Below are 23,750 nucleotides of genomic sequence, written 5' to 3'. Positions count from 1 at the left end.
CGGCACACGGCCGATAGCACAGGCATTTCCCTCTCACTTTTAGTTTGCAGACACTTACAGAAGCAGCATGCTTTTAGTGGCCTTTCTGTCAAGCAGGCATTCAGCATAATGTCTCAGCCAAAGCTGTCAAGTGTGTTTGTGTGTCTGTGTGTGTGTGTGTGTGTGTGTGTGTGTGTGTGTGTGTGTGTGTGTGTGTGTGTGTGTGTGTGTGTGTGTTGATCAGTAGCTGTCTTTGTCAAATGCCATTGTCAGTATCAGTGTCACACATTCTTTTAAGGTTTTAGTTTGAGGTTTTTTTTTCATTGATTTGTTCTCATTTTGTTCTACAAATAGTTTATGTAAAATGTATCGCAAAGCCTTTACAGTGTCAACAAAGGCGCAATTCATGCTTTTGAAGTGTCATATCCAAATGCTACCAATGCAAAGCTATTCTGTTTCATATATCAAACACAGCAAGACTATCAGGTTTGTCTTTGTTTCCTCACGTCATTGCTTTAAATATCATGCTTGTATTTACATTCTGGGACTTCAAGTCTGGAGTGTTATTTGTTTGCCGGGAGAGATTTATGATCTGTTTAATGCAGAGTCACAACAGCAAATGTTTCACTCAGCTGCAGTACGTGATTCTGGGAAAGACATGCTCCTCACTTGGTCTACATCTGGTCCCCATTTCATCTTCACAGAACCATATTGTTTGAATCCATATCAAGCCTTTAATGTCAGAGCGTTTGAATCAACTGTGTGTGGGTCATCTCAAGAGAACCACGTCCCCCAGCTTTGCAGATACTTCATGAAAAAAACACCACCCATTTCAAATCCCTGCGACTCTCAGCACTGTACATAGGCATATATTTATTTTTTGAGGAAAACAAAAGACAGTGTACGATTGGAGATGACGCAGAGAGAACATAAGACTGATCCTGCATCGCTGAGGGGAGGAAATGGTATTTATTCAGTTTATTTTCTTCACGCTGTGCACATTAATCCACAAAGATGCCGATATACAGCTCATGTTATGTTTCAGTCTGCATTGGTTTTCCGGGGGAAAAAAATACATCACGCTCTTCCTCATACAGGACTCCCCAAGAGAGATGTAACATTTTCAGAGTCATATAGTTCGAGTTTTAACTCAAAAAGATTGCATACACCAGTGATCTAGAATTGGATTGGGATGTACAATCTCGGCTCTCCGCGGGAGTCAAATTGCAAAGTCCCAATAAAGACTACGCCAACTGACACATGGAAAATAATAAGCAGCTGGGTCCTCTGAACCAGATGGAAACATTTTCTGCTGTAACATCTTTCCCCCCTCATGCATTACAATAATGGGTCTGAGGCTGTGACACAGTTGTATTTAAATTGCCTCTTTCAAAAGCCTGGTTCCAGGTCGGATAACTTGGCAAGATAAACTCGCTCCATCTTTCAGTTGGCGTGCTGCACAATACATAGAGTCCAGAACTAAAGAGAGCGATGGATGCGATTTGGGCCCCCCAGGAAAACCTCTGCAAACCGCTTTAAACGCCTGTCATGTCTGCCATTTGATCAGGGGCAACATTATGCAAGTTATCATTGCGTGCTTTGAAACAGACAGAAGAAGGTTTACCCAAAATGTGCCAGGCAGTTGGGTGTTTATAGTTGCGACGGCGTGTGTGCTGGAAACTAGTATGTTCTTGATTTGTGCCTTTTTATCAACATGTGAGTTCTTGACATGCCGAGCACTGTCTGTCCTAGACTTGTTAATTCCAGTAGACGGGCAGCAATAGCCCCATATGCAGGGCCCGAGCAGCCCTGCCTTTCATACACTGGATGAGTCACCGCTTCCATTTCCTTTATTATAACACCCTGCTTTCATCTTTGTGTTTGGACACGGTTGCTGAGGCAACAAAGAATGACCACTTCCTGTTTGGGATTATTTATCAGTGAATCGGCTGCATCACTTTTTTGATCTGTAAGGACTCAGCCAAGCCCAGCTGTCCTGATGCCTTCTCCTCCCTCCTACCTTGTAATTAACAGAAGACTTTTATAGAGGTCACAAATGAAATAGATAAATGCCAATTTTGTAAGAATGATTTATAAAAAAATAAACTCATATTTGATGATAACTGCATCGCCTTGTCCTATTTTTTTAGTAGGGTGTGTTTCAATGTTCCCATTTGAAAGAACTTGTGCCATAAAAATATGTCAAACCACAGTATGTTAGAAAAATGTCATATTATAGCTATAAAGGTGTCCTAAAAAGTATGTATATATAGTATGTCTTGAAATAGCATACATAAAAGTCAGAGGTTAGTATGTTGAAAAAGGTGATATTATAGTATGTCGAAAGTCAAAAAAATCATAGAATAGTATGTCGAAAAAAGAAATAGTATTGCATCTCAAAAAATTCACAGTATAGCTTGTTGGAAAAAGCAAAAAAAAGGTCATAGTATAGTATGTCGAAAAAAGTAATAAAAAAGACATAACATACTATGTTGATGAAAGTCAAAGCATTGTATGTCGAAAAAGTAATAGTATAGTATGTGAAAAAAAGACAGTGTTATAGGTCAAAGCGAATTAAGAAAAGTCATAGTATAGTATGTCAAAAAAATTAAGAAAAGACAGTATAGTACCTCAAAAGAATCATAGTACAGTATGTCAAAAAACAATCATAGTGTGGTATGTCGATAAAAGTAATAGTATAATATGTTGAAAAAGGTCATAGTAAAATAAAAAATAATAAAAGTCATAGTATGTCTAAAAAAGTTAAGAAAAGTATATTATGTCTCAAAAAGTAATTAAAAAAGTTAATAGTATAGTATATCGAAAAAGTAAAAAGAAATCACAGAATAGTATGTCAGAAAATTCATAGTATTGTATGTCAAAAAAGTAATCGTATAGTATGTCAAAAAAATTAAGAAAAGACAGAATACCTAAAAGAAAATCATAATATAGTATGTTGAAAAAAGTCCAAAAAGCATAGAATTCATAGTATAGTCTGTCGAAAATTTTTAAAAGTAATTTTATAGTACATATAAAAAAGTCATAGTTTTGTATTTCAGTTAGTCAAAAAACAGTCTTAGTGTAGTATTTTGAAAAAGTCATAGTATAGTATGTCAAAAAAAGTCATAGTATTGTATGTCGAAAAAAGAAAAGAAAGTCATTGTAAAGTATGTCGAAAAAAGTTAAAAAGTCTTATTATAGTGTGTCGAAAAAAGTCACAGTATAGTGTGTTGAAAAAAGTAAAAAAAACAGTCATAGTATAGTATGGTGAATTTTTTAAAAAGTCTTAGTATTGTATGACGAAAAATTCATAGTATTGTATGTCAAAAAAGTAATCGTATAGTATGTCAAAGACAGAATAGTAGATTAACTCTAAAAGAATCATAGTATAGTGTGTTGAAATAAGTCAAAAAAGCATCGAATTCATAGTATAGTCTGTCGAAAATGTCATAGTATAGTATTTTTAAAAAATCATAGTATTGTATGTCGAAAAAAGAAAAGAAAGTCATTGTAAAGTATGTCGAAAAAAGTTAAAAAAGTATTATAGTATGACAAAAAGGTCATAGTATAGTGTGTCGAAGAAAGTTAAAAAAATTCATAGTATAGCATGGTGCAAAAATTTAAAAAGTCTTAGTATATAGTATAGTATAGAAATCTTAGTGTCATTCAAAAAAAGTAAGAGTATAGTGTGTCGACAAAAGTAAAAAAAAAGTCATAGTATAGTATGACGAAAACTAAAAAAAAAGTCATAGTGTTGTATTTCGGAAAAATTTGAAGTCATAGTATGTCGAAAAAAGTAAAAAAAAGTCATAGTTAAGTATGTAGAAAAAAGCAACAGTAATTTTATAGTACGTCTAAAAAAGTCACAGTTTAGTATCTCGAAAAGAGTCATAGTATAGAATGTCGGAAAAAATCTAAAAAAATTTATTATGTTGTAAAAAGTTGAAGTATGGCATATCATGAAAATGAAAAACAAATGACATATGTAACACACATAGTATGTATAAATGTATGTAAGTTTTAAAAAATCTGAAAACAGTATAGTATGTAAAAGAAAACTAATATAGTATGCCGAAAAAAGTAAAAGAAATCATAGTATAGTATGTTGCAAATTTAAAAAAAAAAGTCATAGCATAGTATATTAAAGAAAGTCATAGTATAGTATGTCTGAAAAAGTCAAAGAAAGTCATAGTATAATATGTCGGAAAAAAGTCACAGTATAGTATGTCGAAGAAGTAAAAGAAAGTCACAGTTAAGTACAGTACCAGTCAAACGTTTGGACACCTTCTCATTCAACTACTTTGAAGAATCTAAAATATAAAACATATTCTGGTTTGTTGAGCATTTGTTTGTTTACCACATAATTCCATATGTGTTCCTTCATAGTTTGGATGTCTTCAATATTAATCTACAATGTAGAGCTTGTTCCCAGTGCGTGTTTTTTTTTTTTTAAATAAAGAAAATCCATTGAATGAGAAGGTGTGTCCAAACTTTTGACTGGTACTGTATGTCGAAAATATAATAGTATATTAAGTCCAAAATATTTAAAAAAACAATCACATCATTTTATTTTTTAAAAGAAAAAAGCATATGTATAGTATGTTGAAAAAAGTCAGTAAAATATGTCTAAAAAAGTTTTTTAAAAAGTCAGTAAAAGTCTAGTATCGAAAGTATTTGGTATATTGCAAAAGTCATGAATAAAATTTGTTTTAAAATCACTAATACAAACAGCAGTTACACTGGGCTATTTTCTATAATAATAAATATATTGAGAAAAGGCACAATTCAAACCAGCAAGAAAATAAAGGAAAACACACTCCCTCTGTGTACACACACACACACACACACACACACACACACACACACACACACACACACACACACACACACACACACACACACACACACACACACACACACACACACACACACACACACACACACACACACACAAACTACAGTACTGATTCTGCTCCTCTCCAAATTACCTACTCCCTGGCCTCTGTCCACTGCATTTGTTCAACCGTATACTCCGGCTCAGAGGCAAATGATCCTTGACGCAATTTTTGAGCTTTGCAATACAATCAAATAGAATAAGGTAAGTTCTGTTTTTGAGTGGCATCTGGAGCACACCCCATGGCTACCCAGGGTAAACCAAGCTTGACTAGCAGCCTGTAGTTCTTCCTTGCTAACAAATACAGCGGGTAAAATAAGTATTGAACACGTCATCATTTTTCTCAGTAAATATATTTCTAAAGGTGCTATTGACATGAAATGTTCACCAGATGTCGGTAACAACCCAAGTAATCCATACATACAAATAAAACCAAACAAATAAGTTCTGAAATTTAGTTATGTGTAATAAAATGGAATGACACAGGGAAAAAGTATTGAACACATGAAGAAAGGGAGGTGCAAAAAGGCATGGAAAGCCAAGACACCAGCTGAAATCTATCAGTAATTAGAAAGCAATCCTGCCCCTTGTCAGTGCAAATTAATATGAGCTGGTTCAGTCCCAACTGATGGCCTATAAAAAGGTGTCTCATTACCAAGGTGTCACACAAGAAACATCTCATGATGGGTAAAAGCAAAGAGCTCTCTCAAGACCTTCGCAACCTTATTGTTGCAAAACATACTGATGGCATTGGTTACAGAAGGATTTCTAAACTTCTGAATGTTCCAGTGAGCACTGTTGGGGCCATAATCCGGAAGTGGAAAGAACATCATTTCACCATAAACCGGCCACGACCAGGTGCTCCTCGCAAGATTTCTGACAGACGAGTGAAAATAATTATCAGAAGAGTTGTCCAAGAGCCAAGGACCACTTGTGCAGAGCTTCAGAAAGACCTGTAATTAGCAGGTGCAATTGTTTCAAAGAAAACAATAAGTAATGCACTCATCCGCCGTGGCCTGTATGCACGCTCACCACGCAAGACTCCATTGCTGAAGAAAAAGCATGTTGAAGCTTGTTTAAAGTTTGCTGCACAACTTTTAGACAAGCCTGTGAAATACTGGGAGAATATAGTCTGTTCAGATCAGACCAAAATTGAACTCTTTGGATGCCATAATACACACCATGTTTGGAGGTCAAATGGCACTGCACATCACCCCAAAAACACCATACCAACAGTGAAGTTTGGAGGTGGGAACATCATGGTGTGGGGCTGTTTTTCAGCATACGGCACTGGCAAACTTTATATAATTGAAGGAAAGATAAATGGAAAAATGTAAATGGTGACGTGTTCAATACTTATTTTACCCGCTGTATGTCACGTCTAATGAGAGCACTGAATGCAGGAAGAACAGCTGAGAAATCAGTTTGGCTTTAGGTGCATTTAACACCTTCTAGGACCTTATACTTTAAAGGGCTATCTAAGTATTGGGAATTTTATTTCACAAAAAATATTGTTTGTTTTTGCGTAGTTTATAATGTAATTCATAAACTGCTATTACTTCTCATTATTACATTATGCGTTTTTATTGCATTGAAATGATTACGTTATGCGCATGTGCAACTTTTAAAGATCTCGCAGACATCCTGGGTTCTGTCTCATTGCATACTGGAAAACTTCTCTAATCTGCATTAGACTACACTGAAAAACGGCCTCAGTTCTTCAGAATTCTGAATCAGATTTGTATGATTCAGCATGCCAGCTTCTCCTAAATGTCCTCTCTCCACTGACGTGAACCTCATAGACCAGGATGCAATGCAATCATAAGAAGTGTTGTAAAGTCCCCCAAAATACAAAGTGTCACTATCTGCCTCTTAAGACACTATAGAGGATATGCTGTGACAAGCGCACATTGTAAACATCAGAGTGTAACCCAGCACTTTTTTTTTCCCACTTCATCATTTGCGACAAAGTGTGTATGGACAAGTGCTCAACCCCTGACCTCTGCCGAACCAGAACACACTCCATTTCTACCGTCATAATTCTGCATTGCCCTCGGAGATATAATAGCCACCCCTTTATTAGACCACGGAGAAGAGGTTTATTAGTCACTACTGCATTGATTTTTTTACTCAGCTGAAAGCCTTTTTGCTGCTCCAATGCTGCATCTGTCCTTCTGCGTCTCCCTGAGGATGATACCCTCATAACACATCTTGGATATGACCCCGGCTATGCTCTGAATTATTAAACACACACATATCAGACACTGATATTCTAATGCATATCTGAGACCAGACAGTGGTGCCACATGTACCTAGATTTTAGCTCATGTTTCATGTTTGTGTTGAATGATTTTTGTGGATCCTTCTTTGTCTCTCTCTTACTCCGTCTGTCCTTTCTCATCTATAAATGAGGGCGTGCTTTAAAGTGCGTGTTTACGTCTAGTATTTTTACAGAGACCAAAAGCTCCCCCTAGCTGAATTAGGTGACCTCTTATCATACCTGGCCAGTATTTATCAAGCATCTGAGAGTAGGAAATCACTCCTAACTGGCCTTAAATTTGCTGAGTGATGAAGAAGATTTTTGGTCCTAATTTTGGTGCTTGGAGAAAAGCATTTTATTCCTAACTTGCAAAACCACAATCAACAATTCCAGCAGTAATAAACCAAACCCTGATCACTCAAAAAGCTCCTCAGATAATGGTCCGATTTATTATTTACTAAAAACAAAGTTGCGCTCATGCAAAACATGGGTTATTTTTAATTTAATAGTTAATTCATTCATTTATTCATTCATTCATTTTCCGTAACCTGCTTATCCAGTTAAGGGTCGCAGGGGTGCTGGAGCCGATCTCAGCTGTCAATGGGCGAAGGCAGGTTCCCACAGGAGCTAGACTGATAAATCTGTCTCAGGTTGACATATCAGGAGATATTAGAATCCATATCAACATTGTTGGTTTATGTTTACGATACGATCGGCCGGTAAAAAGTTATAATTGTTATAATATAGATTCACTTTTAGCACGTGATTCTAAAATGCTCAATAAATACGGACGAATTGGACAACAGACACACCAACAAACAAAAACCACAGCACAAACAGCGTTGACTTTTTTAAAAATCACAGCAAAATTTATAGTTTAGCGGAATCCTTAACAAGACATCGTATTGACAGGTCAAGTCCAATCAGAGCGGAGCATAGATGAGTTTACATATTACATCGAATTAATAAAAAAAAGCAGAGGAATATAGCAAGGATAAGACTCATAACTTTGCCACAGTGTATGTCTTTCTTATTAAAGTGTCTAGGGGGTCATATAAAAGCTTTTAAAATTTAGGGTTTCAAACAATTCCAATTTTAGGATTAAATAGAATATATCAATGTGTTCCTACAGGCATTAACCCTCTATAGAGCTAGTACCTACTAATAGATAAAACATAATATATCAACTCTTCAAATTAATTCAATCATAACGTTGATTGAAATGCAGAACATCGAGGTAGACAGAATATTTTCTGCCATCGGCCACACTGGTGTCACCCGCACCCGTCTTCATGTTTCCCCTCTCCTTTTTCATCTATTGTTGTCATGTCTTCTGGATACTGTTTGATATTGCCAATGTCCCAATTTCTTCTGTAAAGTGCAGCCTCAGCCAGCCTGTGGTACCCCGTCCCACGTCCAGTTAATGACCAAATCTTCCTTTTCATTATTTATAGTAAATGTATGCGAGGGAGTTTGTGTTTGTGTTTGTGTGTGTGTGTGTGTGTGTGTGTGTGTGTGTGTGTGTGTGTGTGTGTGTGTGTGTGTGTGTGTGTGTGTGTGTGTGTGTGTGTGTGTGTGTGTGTGGGGTATATGAATGGGTGTTTGAGGGTGTGTGGCTCAGCTCCTGACAGCCAGCATGGAGTTGATCTCCCAGATGAGGTTGCGGAGTTGGTCCATGATCTGCTTCAACTGCTGGTTCTTCTGCTTCAACTTCTGCAGGAAAAAAATTACAAAAAGAGAAAAACAATTCGTATTTTTAGATGTAAAAACAACACACACAAATATAAATTTCAGAGTGATTTTTTTGTCTGCTTACAACAATAAAACTACAGGTCACAAAAGACCAAAAGGTCCAACAATCGACAAAAACATGTAACAAACAACAAAGCAATAACATCTTAGCCGATTTGAGCTGCTACATTCGACTTCCAAACAAGTGGTTCCCATCACCTCTACTTTAGCATCATGCTAGCAACACAGCATAATCTTCACACTTCCAAAACTATGTTAAGTCCTTGTAAAATATAATTTATTTGACTATATTACTGAGAAAAACAGGATCCAGATGTAATCTCGTTCCTAATGACTGTTGCTGTTTTGCTGCTGATAGGGAAATATAAACTGGGAAGTTTTTCACACCAGTTAATCCTGGGAGAAACACATTTGAAGATTCTGTTTCTCTCCTTCAAATTTAGTATTAGTCCAAGTTTACCTGAAAACAATCCGAACCAAAGTAAAAACATTGGTTGTAGTTAAGCCAAACAGAGACACTTTTAATGTTATTTCAGGGTTGTGGCATTGTTTTTAAGGTGTTTATGTTTAAGTGTTGTTTTGCATTAGTTGTGATACTAACAGTTCTCCATTTTCAAATAGGAGTTTGGCAAAAACACATCTGTACTTGGATCTAAATGAATGTGTCAGCATTCTAGCTTGTGCACAATGACAATGCTAGCATGCTGATGCTTTGCAGATATAATGTTCTTTACCCTGTTGCTTTAGCATGGTAGCATGCATACATGTTTTAATAAGCATTGAAAAAAACCTGCAGCTAAGGCTGATGGTAAAGTCATTTGACTTGCTGGTGGTGCCAGATGAAAAATCAGGGAATCAGCATAGTGATAGGGATTATAAGCCTGGAAACCATGAAAGTTTGAAATTTGATGGCAAAAGATATTTGGACCAAAGTGGTGGATCGACTGACCAAAACTGCCATACCCACACGCCATTGGAGTTAGTGTGAAAAATGTAAATATATAAAATAACACCTGCCTTATCCTTCAGTTTGTACAGTATGGGGGTAAGATTAATATAAGCCACATATCATTGTATTTTTTCCTCCAACATACAATAGTCAAAGTTTTCCCACCTGCCCATTGACCTCTCCCAAAATACTGAATACTTTAGTTGTCTTCATAGATCCTAGCCTCTGCTAATCGCTAAACTAACACATCTGGCCTGCCTCTGGGCTGCACAGGTACATCATAGAGGAGCAAACAGCCCAATCTCCCCGTCAGTCACTGAGGGCTTTGTCTGCTGATTACCTCTGAATACGCTACCAAGATCTCTAAGTCAACAGCTGCCGTGGACTCAAGTACATCATCGCCTGAGCTTTTTTTCACAAACAGGAGCTGCTGCTGCTGCTGCTGGAGAGTCAGAATAAAAACAGGTACAGCTGCCTTTGAACAAGTAACTCGTGCAAAACATACATTTGAAGGTTCGGGCAAATTTAGCAACAGTGGTACATCACAGCTACTTACTCAGCTGCTTTTTCTTCTGATAAGATAGCCAGAGAGAGAGAGAGAGAGAGAGAGAGAGAGAGGAAAAGGAGAGAGAGCTCAGGTGCTACTGTATCTGCAGTGCAGTGAAATCTATTAAGATTAAATCCATCTCGCTCTCTCTGTAACACTCCTTTAGCCATGACTAATTACCAGCCAGTTTTGCAGCGCAGATAACACCTTGAGCAATCGATTTCACACAGCTCTCTTAATATCAACTGTTTAGCTGATTGTCCTTGAAGATATTCCAGAGTGGAACATTTGGAGGCCTTCCAGTCTTTTTCTCTCTGGGGGCCTCCCACGGCCTCTTAAGCTCGCTCACTTTTCTCTCCTCTTTCTCGCCCCCCCATCTATCTGTCTCTCCCTCTTCGACTTTCACTTTATTTCCCTGTGCGTGTCTGTGTGTCTGTATCTGTGTGTGTGTGTGTGTGTGTGTGTGTGTGTGTGTGTGTGTGTGTGTGTGTGTGTGTGTGTGTGTGTGTGTGTGTGTGTGTGTGTGTGTATTACATGGGATATGCCTCATTACCCTGACAAGCAAGTTCTTGAAATAACTCGGCCATTTACTCTGACTGAAATTACAAAGGCTTTATCATCTCATTAATACAAACACTTTTTAAACGATGAATACAACACTTGCCCCATTTTTAAACAGCGAAACCTTTTTTTTTTTTTTTTTTTTTTTTTTTTTTTTTTTTTTACATGAAGCTTTAAAAAAAAAAAAAAAAAAAGAGCTGCAATAACAGATATATTTTTCAAGCTTCAAAGACAAAATTTGCTACTTGTGAATGCAGGTTCTTCCACAGATATCTACTCTCAGCTTTTCTTTGAAAGCACGTGAAATTCTAGATTTTCCACAGTTGTAATAAGACTGTGGAGGCAGCGAAGCCTTCACGGTGCATTCATCATAAAGGGCTCGCTGGCATATCTTGATACTTGAATAAAAAGACTGCTATTATCACAGAAATTGTTCTGCAACCTCAGGGAGATATAATTCCATTCATAACCTCGTAATTAGTGTAACGCTAATCCTTCACACCTATAATTCAATGTTTTGAAAAAGGGTATACTACAGAGAACAAAGCAGAGACAAGGAGCACTGGACCATCATTTCTGTGACTCAAGAACAAGGCTTTTACACACGAACACACACAAAAACACCTCTTCCAGCGGATGCACTCACTCCCTCATTTCTTGGTGTGCCACTCACACAATAATGGTTTGATGCCTTTTCAAGCCGTTACAGGCCTCTCCTGACATGCTCTGACATGGCATCGGCCGCGGCAGGGTGGCCAGTCAACAACTCATGAAAGTAAACAAGGAAGCGCTGTCTGAGCTTCTGTCTCCGAAGGCCTCCTGCAGACTGGCAGACTGCCTGCCTGCTTCATGTAACCTGGAAATGCTGGCAGCCATCGGAGGAGCACAGTGACCCGAGATGTTGTGGAAATAGAGACTGGCAAGCACAGAGGAGATGCAGTGATGTGTGTACGTGACTGTGTGTTTATGGTCTGATGTGCATGTAAATGTGTGTGTGTGAGGTTGTGGCTGCGCATGAAAATGTCTGTGTGTGTTTCTATTTGTGCATCAGTCTGTGTTGGGGTTTCAGTCCAGTGGATAGGTATTGGCACCAATACTGACCTGATTAAGCGGAACGGGTATTGGCCAAGAGTGACCGATCCACAGATTTCTGTTTTGTTTAGTTCTTTACAGCAATGAGCTAATGTTACGGCTGATTAGAGCTGCAACTAATTCAAATTTTTAGGATTGGTTTATCTGTTGACTATTTTACGAACAATCATTTTAATTTCTAGTCTCTATGTCTATAGTCGATAAAAAATTGGAATATTTTCCAAAAAAACAACAGATAGTTTCACAAAATAAATGTCTACAAACAATTTTTTGTCCAACAGTCCAAAACCTAAAAACATTCCATTTACAAAAACATGAAAGAGAAAAGCATCAAGTTTTTACATATTGTGAACAAGCGACAGTGATTTTTAGCATTTTGTTAAAAATATATCTGACGATCAACTAATTGATTCAGTCCTACTGCTGACGCTGACCCATATCCTGTATGTTTTTCACAAATTAATTTAAATGTGAAGGTATTGGTCAGCGACACTGGAAGTTTTAGCTGCAACATATACAGTCAGCAAAGATTTACTTTGTACAGTTTTTCTTAAACTAGATTCAAACATTTTCTTGATGTTTTGTCTGGACGTTGTTCTAAAACATTGCATGGAATTTTTTATTACATGTTTAATGTAGTAGGTGTGTACACCTAATCTGTGTGTGTGCGATTAGAGAGCGGGAAACGAAGGTCATGAAAATGAACAGTGTCCAACCACAGGAAGCTCTCAGGTGTACGCACAGCACATCTGGGCAGAGGACAAGCCAGGGTGAGATCTGTCTTTCAAACAGTCTAGTTGCAAACAAACCAGGTCTTGTAAACTAAAGTCACATGAACTCATAAGAAGTTTGTTTATTGGACAGAGTTTTGGCAACCTGTCATCCCAAGAGATTTAACATTTCGGTAGTGGGCCAAAACCAAATCCGATTCCAGTCCATATTATTGTAGCTAAGCCTGATGGACGTGTCAGAGAAGCTGTAATTTACTTCTGATTCATGTCCAGTAAAAACAGATTCTAAAAAAAATTACACATAATGTAACTAGAGTTGCACTGTAGTTTGACCTACATTTGTTCTATTTTCCAAGCTTGGAAAACTGCTGTCAGATGTTATTATTCCCAGTTTATGTAAAACTGGAATTGAAAATCAGTCAGCAACGTATTTGATACTAACTGAAGCCATTTATAAAGCAAAAATTCCAAACATGTTTCAGCTTCTTAATTGTGAGGATTTCCTGCTTTTCTTTGTCGTATGTTATAGAAACTTAACATATTTGGATCTTGGACTGATGGTCAGACAACAAGGAGTTTTTTCATTTTATTATCAGATATAATGGTATTCATAGATTATATATATATATGTATATATATACCTTGAGCCTTCCTCGTAGCACTTATTGCATTCGTATTAGTCGTTGCATTTACTGTATTCGTATCAGTCCGCTGCACTTATTGAATTCGTATTCGTTTACTGCACTTATCCTATTCGTAGTGGTTTGTAGCACTTGTTATATTCGTATTAGTCTGTTGCAATTATTGTTTTCGTAGCAATTTGCCTCTGCACTATACTTTTGCTCTGGTTTATGCTTTAAGATGCTTGTTTAAGAAAGAAGATGCACTTATGACTTCTGGTGACTAGTAGTTCTCTTGAATACCTATGTTGAATACACTTCCTGTAAGTCGCTTTGGATAAAAGCGTCTGCTAAATGACTGTAATGTAATGTAATGTAGTGCAAGTATCTAAAAGTATTGATGAAAACAAGAGTCAATCAAACGCTAAACAGGAAATGTATCATTTAACTAACTGATTAATTAATCATTTGCCATTTAAGCTTGATTAAACGTCTAAAATATTCGCTGTTTCTAGCTTCTAAGAAGAGAATAACTGATGCTTTGTATTGTACTTCAGAAATTAAGACGGTTATTCACTTTTGTTTATTTTATATTTTACTTTGACTTACCAATTAATGGGACAAATAACCAGTAGATTCATGGATGGTGAAAATAACCAGCCATATATAGAAGCACAGCAAAGTGTTTGAAGGAGCTAACCATGATTTACTACAGAAGTGCTTTCATTTTGTTATATTTATTTACATATTCAGTTTAATTTCTATTTCAGTACATGTATTTGGAATTTCCCTGTAAAGCAATTGAGTTGGGATTTTCAAACATTCATAAACACAACACTTGATTAAATAAAATAGACCTATTGATCTCCTGACTCATTAGTATCTGCAGCTTTTATCCTGACACTATCTGATGCTGTATTTCACCAGCAACTTCAAGACAACCCTATCAGTTTGGGTCTCAGTGATGAAATAGCCAAAGATTATACAGAGAAAGGTTGTGCATAGTGGAGCTGAGGAGAGAAACTCCATCATTAGCTGAAGCCTTTAAAACAGAATAATAGTAAAAGAAGATGGAGAGCTTTACGCTAACAGGACAGATGACAGTTTGTTTAAATGACGTGGATGAAGGGCTGTTACTCAAACCTCCTCTTCTTCTCCCTGTCTGCCTTTCTCAGACTCCCTTCATCATGCTCCCTTTCCTCCCCGTCCAAATCAGATCAAAGAAGCTGTCCTCAGTAGAAGGGTGTAAGACAGAAGTGAGAAAAAAAACCCTGAATTTTTCATCGAAATCCCTTTATTAAAATTCTGCTCCAGTGAAACGTTGCCACAAGAGAAGCTCAAGCTCAAATCTCTGTGTCTCATGTTGAGACAGATACAGACTAGGGCCACCAAAAGACATTCCCTGACCGGAAATCCATTAGTCACGAAATATAGTCATAGATTCACATCATATGCTTGTTAGAGAATGCTTTCATTAAAAGTGAATGTTTTTTTGTGACTTTAATACAACGATGATTGAGAGTGTTTTGGTGACACATTGGATGCAACAGCTCAGCACAACATCGTAATCTTTGAACACTTGGGATTTGTCAAATGTGGGCCATCAAACAACAAGGAGACCTCAGGCTTATCAAACCTAATAATTGGCATCTCTATATTAATTAATTCTGGTGCATTATCTCCACATTAAAGATAATTGGGTAGGGCTTTTAATCCATTTGACGTTCTAGAAAAATCAAGTAATCTTATTATTATATGAATAAGCTGAGGTATTCATCTGCTTTTAAGCTATTTAACCCGTTTGATCGCCGATTAAAAACATGACCACCATGCTCTCCGAGCACATTAAGGACGCTAGCGTTACTTTTTGATGAGGAGCTCTGACATAATGGCGGGGAAGAAACTACTTAGATTAAAACTAACATACACACACACATGCAGCAAGAGAGAGAGGGAAAATATCAAGAGAAGTGAAGACGTGCCTTCACTCAGGATTCCACTGCTAATCCGCCCTGTCGCTGGCGACTCAAATCGCAGCTTTGACTCAGACGGATCTGGCTGGGAATTACAAGTGTAAGTGTCTGTGAGTGAGGAGAGGGGATTAGGAAGAGGAGAGAAGAGAATATGGAGGAGAGGAGATGGAGGAAGTGGAGGAGAGGAGACAAGGAAGAGAGAAAATGGAGGAGAAGTAAAGAGGAAACAAGAAAAGGTGAAGACAGGAAAAGAAAGGGGATGAAGAGGAGGAGGAGATGGAGAAGAGGAGGAGAGAGGAGATGGGTTCCAATAGTATGAATTTTTAGCATATTTGCTATGACCCATCTGATTCTGTGACCTGCAACAGAGTAAAAAGATTTCACCTTCAGCTGTGTCAAGTTGATATTTGCTGAATGGTAAAGTAGTTTTCCACGGTGTTTCACTTTAGCTTCTACGTCGTTGGCGGGTGTAGCAGAGCCACCCAGAAAAGAGTTAATGCAGCTTTCCCTCAGCAAGAGGTAAAATGAGTCAGGACGGGACTGCATACTGGATGCAACAACAAACCAAAACATCATAATCTGTACAGAATTACCTAGAAAGATCTTTTAAGAGATTCAGATACGATAATCTGATTCGGAACTGGATCAGATTTGATAAAATGCTATAGAACTTCCTAGATGAGAGAAGAATATGACTGCATCTCCTGTATTATCGCTGCCAGAGATGAAACCGTCATCACTTTCCACACACTCATTACCCTCCCCTCTACATTTAAATGCCTTACATTTGACATGGTTTACTGAGGCTGAAGCAAAACCCCTTTTCTGTCCTCCAACAGTGAAATAAAGTGTCTTGGCAGAGACGCAGGCCTTATCTGATTAAATTATATGGTTTATAATAAATGTGACAAAAACTTGGAAAGGAGCCTCAGCTATGAGGAAAGGTGCCTTTTCCAGAACATAGCTATTCTCTAAATTATGCAAAAATGATAAATGTCCTCAAGGAAACGCAACTCCCTATTATTCTAAAGAATGTTGGCCCTGGATTTTGTTTGGCCTAATTCTTCTGCCTCAGTGTGTCTAAGAGAATCAATGCTCAATAAACTAACTACTGTATCCCGGTCTATGAAATCCACTAACTGTACCTGGCAACATGAGGATCAGGTAGCAGAGCCATTTTATGTCCCTACCCTGAACACTTATATACTAAATATTCTATATATGATATATATTTTGGAGCACATAGATCAGACTCAAGAGGCAAACATCAGTGGAATCATATATATCATCATATTTGTCTCTTCACTCTACGTAATATCTGGTGACGTTTATTCATGGTTCATTTTGAATCAATAAATATGATTGTGAACGTGGTAAAGTCAATCAGGAACGCACCCAGAATGCACTTCAGCGGGATGCAAGTGCACATGTGCTAAAAAACGCTCGAACGAAGTGAAATGTCACTTGAAGGGAAACTCAGTGCCCGTTCCGAGGTAAAAAGCACAAGTGAGTTGGGGGATAAGTAAGCTGCTTACTGCTCTGTGCTCTGCCTGGGGAACCCTGTGACGCTAAGTGGGCCCTGCTTTACCATCTGACGGTATACCCACAGGGAGCCGGGCCAAGCAGCTTTAATTTGCCTGACATCAGTTTTAAAAAAAGCCTTAATTGACTTTATAAACTTTATGGCTTTTTCTCAACGGGAAGGTTTAAGTGCAAGTGTGTTTTGTGTTTGGCATGGGCTTTCCCAGGGGAATGAAGCCCTTTAAGGGATTTTGAAGGCAGATAAAAGCCTTCTCTTCCAGTGGTGGCAGAAATACAATAGCCATGTTGTCATCCTTGCATACACCTACCAACGGGGCTCTTTCAATACGTCCTCGGCATTGAGGTGGAAAGGCTGCAGTGTCAGCCGACTGTTGCAGAACGGTTGCAATTGATTTAGCCTTTTAGAGGTATCTGAGGCTAGGCGCCCCCTCGCTCACTCCTAAGCACTTGAGTCTCTGCCAGGTAGCCCCATCGATTGTGCTTTCCTTTGTGATTTGGTTCCCAGTGATAATAAATGAGGGGCAAGAAGGTTGTAGTGCAGTTGCTTTAAAACCAATGATGGGCAGCCATGCAAGCAATTTAACCATCAGCAAAATTGCTCATCAGAGCAAAATCTGAGGAATACAGCTATGTTTTCTGGATAAGAACTAAGTGACATATAAAACCAATAAATGTCTATTTCACTGCAGAAGTCACATATTGCAGTATTACCTTTTTTGCAGATATAAGAACATACAATAAGCTTTTGTGCCTGAGTGCATAGCTCAGTTCATACTTAGTTCAGGTAGAGCAAAAGGGCTGATTTGTACACTGCAGCAGATTCGTTACAGCAGCTTGGGTACTGATAAGGAGAATGTTATTCAAATCACAACCTTCCTGGTTTCAAAGTGTGTTGACTGAATACGCATGACCACTCAAAGCACGGATGAAGAGATGGAGAGTTAAAGCCCTCAGTAACAGGTAGAGCCCAACAAATATGTACTTTATGAGGACAAAACCATATCAATATGTAAAACCCCCAAAATTATACAATATAACTGCCAATATTCTGTTTTTACATAACTACTATAAATATCAAAACACCAAATAAACAGATTTCTTCGCAATTACCTTGCAAATTTGTTTATTACCGTATTTACAGTTGAACAACAAGCTTTACTATCAAAGATGAAGGTGAATTCTTAACACTAAACTTTCCCAGTAACAAAATCCTTACAGTTAATGTATACAAAACTTGAATTAAGAAAAGTAAGGGTCGGGAAATAGTTGATATAGTGATGGATAATGGGAGAAATGGATCATCCTAATTGTAAACTACAACTGCACCATTTGTATCATATATCCAACTGTGGTACCAGCTTTGTTGATTATTGTCTGGTAAGATATCTTCAAATTGTTAATATGCAGCCATAATACAACTTTTTTTTGCAAAGGTTCTACTGGGTGAGCTAGCAGTAGGTCTTTAGCTTGTATCAGCTAATTACATCGGCCCACAGATATGTCGTTCGGGCTCTAGTTAGAGGTTCAACTCTACATCAGTCATTATTAAACAGTGTCAAACAGCCAAGGCTTTCTGCTCACTCTGTTTAATTAGAGGTCTTTACTTTTTGACATGTGTGCTGCTAACTAGCTCGCTCATGGCAGGGACTAAAGGTGAAAGCAGAGCTCAGTTTGAACGTAGCTGCAGAGAGTGACAGCTTGCTTGGAGCGCTGAGTTGTAGACTGGAGCAGATGACGTGCGAATGTTATGAGTGTACGTGTATTTGTTTAATGTGTGTTTTTTGTGTACTTAAGGTATGATTGTGCATGTCTTGTGTGCTTGTGTGTGTGAGTGTTTAGAGCTTGAAGCCAGAATTGGCAGCGTGAAACCCCGCCGTCTCAATCTCAGAGCAGACAGGACGTTTTTCTTTCATCTCTCTCAGATGTCTGTCGGGAGCTTAAATCATCTGAGGCCAAGCTGAGCACCTCCTCTCACACTCTAAGTAAACATGATTAGAGTTGTGAAATTCTGGAAATATTCAAGGTGGAAACTCACCATGTGAATTAACGGGAATGTATGGGGAATGTAAGGGAATATATGGAAATGACAGAAATATGATGGAAATATAGGGGTTATTTGTTCAGGCTATATTTACCATTTCACATGTAGATAGAAAACTAAGATTTTTCCATATAATTAACTGACAACCCATTAATTTGTCATATTCAATTTTCAATTCAATTCAATTCAATTCAGTTTATTTTGTATAGCCCAGAATCACAAATTACAAATTTGCCTCAGAGGGCTTTACAATCTGTACACATGCGACATCCTCTGTCCTTCCCTCACATCGGCACAGGAAAAACTCCCCTAAAAAAAACCTTTAACAGGGAGAAAAAAAGGAAGAAACCTCTGGGAGAACGACAGAGGAGGGATCCTTCTCCCAGGATGGACAGAATGCAATAGATGTCATGTGTACAGAATGAACAGCATAACATATACAGTACATTCAACCAGAAATGTGCCATAAGGTGAGTCACCTAGCTAACAAGTTACTTACTGGGGAAAGGTACTGTGAAAATTTTGAGCCCAATATGGGTTGTGTGCAAACTCGGGGTTTAAAGGAAACAAAATATTCATTAAATAAATGTTTTCCAATAAAGAATGATTTAAGATAGATTCATTAAAACTCAATATTATGCTCGATCTAGCTACAAGGTTACAGCTAGCTAGCAAAAACTAGCAGAAGGTGTTAACAAGTTATACATTGCAAACTTTGCTTTAGGCTACTATCTGGTGCTGGTTCACTAAAAAATATAAAATATTTATAAGTTTTACTATATACAAAATTTAAACCATAGTCACTCCAGTTATATAATCAAAACTTACATGACCCCATGTAATCCTTTGTCTCAGACAGTGCAGTACTGTGGGCTGCACATGTGACAGGAGAATGCACTGTGCATTAAGAGGGTTGTCATTTTACTGAATACCTTTTAATGGGACACTGGCAAGGTAAATGGGCATACTTTTAAATAAAACATCATAAGACCTATGAGTTTGTATGTGTTTTTCCCCAAAATTAAGTTCAATAAAGGTATGCTTTTAAAATTGAAATGTGCAAAAATTCTCGAGCTTAACTTATAGAATTTTTTTTCGACCCTTTGCAACCATAAACATGATCCTTCAATGTTTTATTTTTATTTGGAAGCAGAGTCTTCATGTGATGTTGACAAATCTTGTGATTTAAAGGTGCCATCAACAGTTCCTAAAACGTCAAATGCATCTGGTGAAGCAATGTGTTAAATTGGTACTATCACTCAAAAACACTTAAATTCAGCGCCCCTATGGCGTAATATTGGTTCTGATTACCACTATCGTTTTAAGAGTGAAGGCAACAGTGGGGGGGGCTGATTTCTTAAAGATAAAAAAGAAGTAATTCCAATTTAAAATCTCTAATCCACTTGCTGGAGATGTTTATTGAGTGCGTGGAAGAGTTTAAGTTTGAAAAAGAACAAGCATGTTACTTGTGCTTCACCTCGACACAAAGCACTTTCTCTAGTTCAAATGTAAATATTCCTTCCAACACCTGAGCAAGCAGCTTTCCCTTTACTAAATTAAAAAAACTGAATTAAAAATGATGACAGGGTAAGAAGCAAAAAAACATAGCAAGCTTTCAGGTGATGTAACGTGCCCTTTGGCAGTCACATCACGGACAAGGCAAGTTTATGTGCGTTTCATACATAAAGGTTATTCAAAGTGCTTTAAATAATAAAAACATCCCAAAAATCATTTCAACTGCTCTGAATGTTATCCTTTTAACTTTGATATAGTAATTTATAGATATGTTTTCTTCATAAAACACACAATTCAAATGATAGGGAAATAAAAGATTGTATTTGTATTGATTAAAATAAATCTTGTCAATGGCAGTTTTAATGATGTATTATAAGCTGCTTCTGGTTTTGTAAACAGCTCATAATTCCCTCTCTAATATCCGTTTTTGTTGTTGTGAAAACATCTCGTTCAAACAACTGAATTTATTTAAGTTTCTCACCAACACTACATTTTACGAGATCGCAGAGGGTCATACATGTCAAGTCACAAGGTCAAGGTTAAAAAATGTTGTGGCATCACAAAGACTCGAATTTCTGCATTTGAATGGGTTTAGTGGTAACATGCCAATGGTAATCATTGCGTTCGGGCAGCAGGGAAGTGGTGCAGCTCATCAGAGAGTGGACGGCTGTAGTAAAATATTTTCCTTTGATTTATATGGAGTTGTTAGGCTGGTATCGTTCTGCAACAAAGAGTGTGTCAAAACTTCACCAGGAAAGCAACAGGAGAACTGAACGGAGAAAGCAGAGACCAGACACGTATAGTAAATAATGGTGATGAAATAAGAAGACATAGAAGATATTGCACCGAAGAAGAGGTTGCATTTCTTTTCACTTGACAATCATAAGGCATATGGCTCTGCAACATGCTTGTTAAAACTCAAGGATAAGATTATGTGTTTTGAAGAAAAGCATTGACTTTTAAAAAACAGCTTTTGCTTCCACAGAAAACTACTCGGGATACATTTCATTAAATAGAATTACTCGGCAAAACTGCCACGTCATTTAAAGTCACAATGGATGCCTGATGACCTGAGAGTGCTCAAGGCCTAGGCTCCTTTTAAACTAAATTAAAAACATCTTAATCCACTGAAGATGTTTTAATTTAACTTCGGTCTTTTATGAGAATTTACCTCTTTCTTTTCGTGTCAAAAGCACCCGAAACAAATAAAGCTCGCTCTGATATGCCTTTTACTTATGTTAAACAAGTGAACTACCTGCACCTCAACTGGCAAATTGCTGTAGGTGCACAATACAGCCTGAGTAAAAAAAAAAGGCTTTCCAACTTACTTCACGCCTTCCTTTCATGTAAACAATAGTCCTAAACACCACGGCAGTCAGACAATGGTTTAAAAAAAAAAAAATTGCTTACATAGCTCTTAAACACTGTAACACAAAGCAAACATAATTGGGGTTGCACTTGACACTAAATGCTGCAAAATATTAGGAAAACACGTATTCTCCCAAAAACCCCAGCTCTGATACCTCCTCCGCAAGAGCTTTGCGGTTACACTGCCCCTCTGACCCCCGCAAAACAATTAAAAAGCCCTTGGCATACAGGGAGCCTCTAATGGGCCACATAGCAGGCTGCTAATAAGACAGAGGTACGTGCACCTGCTGTGCACAGACTACTAATTCTGGAGCCTGAACACATAGGTGGAAGATGGGAAGGGAGCGATAGAGGGAAGGAGCACTGGAAGAATGTGAGCTATAAGGAGGATGGGTGACAGAAAAGGGAGAGGAAATGGAGCACAGCAAGGGGGCAACGTCTGTGGGAGTAGGAAGAGAGACAAACTGAGAGAGAGGAAACAGAGAGAAGGAAGGTGGCAGAGAATCAGAGAGCAAAGCCAGAGAGATGGAAAGAGACAGAGAGAGAGAGAGAGAGAGAGAGAGAGCATCTTCCAACCAAGCAGCATCCCTCTCTCCCGGTCTTATTACTGTTAGGAGGCAGCGTTTGTTTATCATCAGGCCTCGGCGACCCCTCCTGCCTGCTCTTCAGATAAAACTAACCGCCAGTGCAACTGGAATTCATTATACACGCCGAGTCGGCAGCTAGCTCGCACAGGTCTGGAGTGGAGAGAAGAGCAAAGCCAGACAGTGGATGGCTTCTCTATTTGAAATTACAAACACCCCCCCTGCTTTTAATGTCTCCCTTTCTCATTTGAATAAAAGAGGACAGACACAGTAATTAACAGGGTATTAAAAAAACAAGGCAGTGTGCAGTGAGGGAGGGAAAGCGGCAGCAGCAGAGTGGGAGAGATAGTAACTAAAAGAGAGGAGAGAAAGAGAGGAGCTGTGGAGAATTAATAACAGGCCAGATCTCTCCAAGGCCTCCTTAATGGGCTGTGACAGGAATTTATTCACACTTAGGCTGGTATTAAATCAAACGCGAGGCGAGTGGCAGTGGCAGGCTGCAGCGGAGGGGTGGGGCAGGTGCGGCGGAGAAAACGGTGGGGGTCCGCCATGTCCCACAGGTCCAGAGCATTACAACCTCCCCTACCAGGGTGGAGGGGTCATCACCAAGGCCCCTCGGGACAGATAAAAGGGTGGAGAGATGGAGCGGGAAAGGGACGTAAGAAGAGAACAAACGATGAGTGATGTGCCGATGACAAGACAGCCTGTCCCACGCCCCAGATGGAATGATTATCAAGTAGTCCGGAGAGCCGCGATGAATCACCCTTCCTCCACTCTGCGAAATGCACCGTCACTCAGCCAGACAGCCACCCAGTCAATCAGTCAGCCAGGAAAGGCAGAAAGGAGGCTGAATCCCACCGACTTGGACAGCTTGCTGCAGACAGCTGGTCGCAAAATGGAAGCAGCTCAAAAACAGAGAGCTTCCTTCCAAATTAGGGCTCTGTGAAAAATTCTGCTGGCGAATCTACTTGTCATATTTTTTGTTTTGTTTTCCTTCATTAATTGGCGTGTGACCAGCAATGTAGGATATTCATTAGGGCTGTAATTTGTGGTCACTCGGGTGCCACGGAATTCTGTCTGTTTTATTGGAGCAGAAAGAGCCTGGATGACTGGGGACCCTGAATTGATATGCACAATCACATTCTACAGCACCAGAGGTCTGCAGCAAAGAGATTGAGCAATCGCAACCCATTAGGCGCCAATGAATTATGGCTAATGCATCTTAAACATTTATGCAAACACGGTTGACTTTCACACATGCTCAAATAAACTTTACCTCTTCATACACACACATAAACCTGCAACTTACTACATACTACCTGCATGAGAGTGAGCACTGGGA

At 38.4% G+C, this 23,750-nt stretch overlaps 1 protein-coding gene across 1 annotated transcript in view; it reads right to left on the bottom strand.

Moving 5' to 3' along the window:
- Window positions 1-7,621: 7,621 nt before the first annotated feature.
- Window positions 7,622-23,750, bottom strand: part of med30 (mediator complex subunit 30) — a 36,591-nt gene continuing 20,462 nt past the window's right edge. The window contains exon 5 of the mRNA XM_054606354.1: window positions 7,622-8,846. Coding sequence (XP_054462329.1) covers window positions 8,751-8,846 — 96 coding nt within the window. The 3' untranslated portion in view covers window positions 7,622-8,750. The remainder of the gene's footprint in view (window positions 8,847-23,750) is intronic.

This window comes from Anoplopoma fimbria, chromosome 10 (assembly GCF_027596085.1).
Source record: "Anoplopoma fimbria isolate UVic2021 breed Golden Eagle Sablefish chromosome 10, Afim_UVic_2022, whole genome shotgun sequence".
Lineage (NCBI taxonomy): Eukaryota > Metazoa > Chordata > Actinopteri > Perciformes > Anoplopomatidae > Anoplopoma > Anoplopoma fimbria.
Note: the sequence above shows the minus strand (reverse complement) of the source record. Positions and strands in the feature narration are given on the sequence as shown.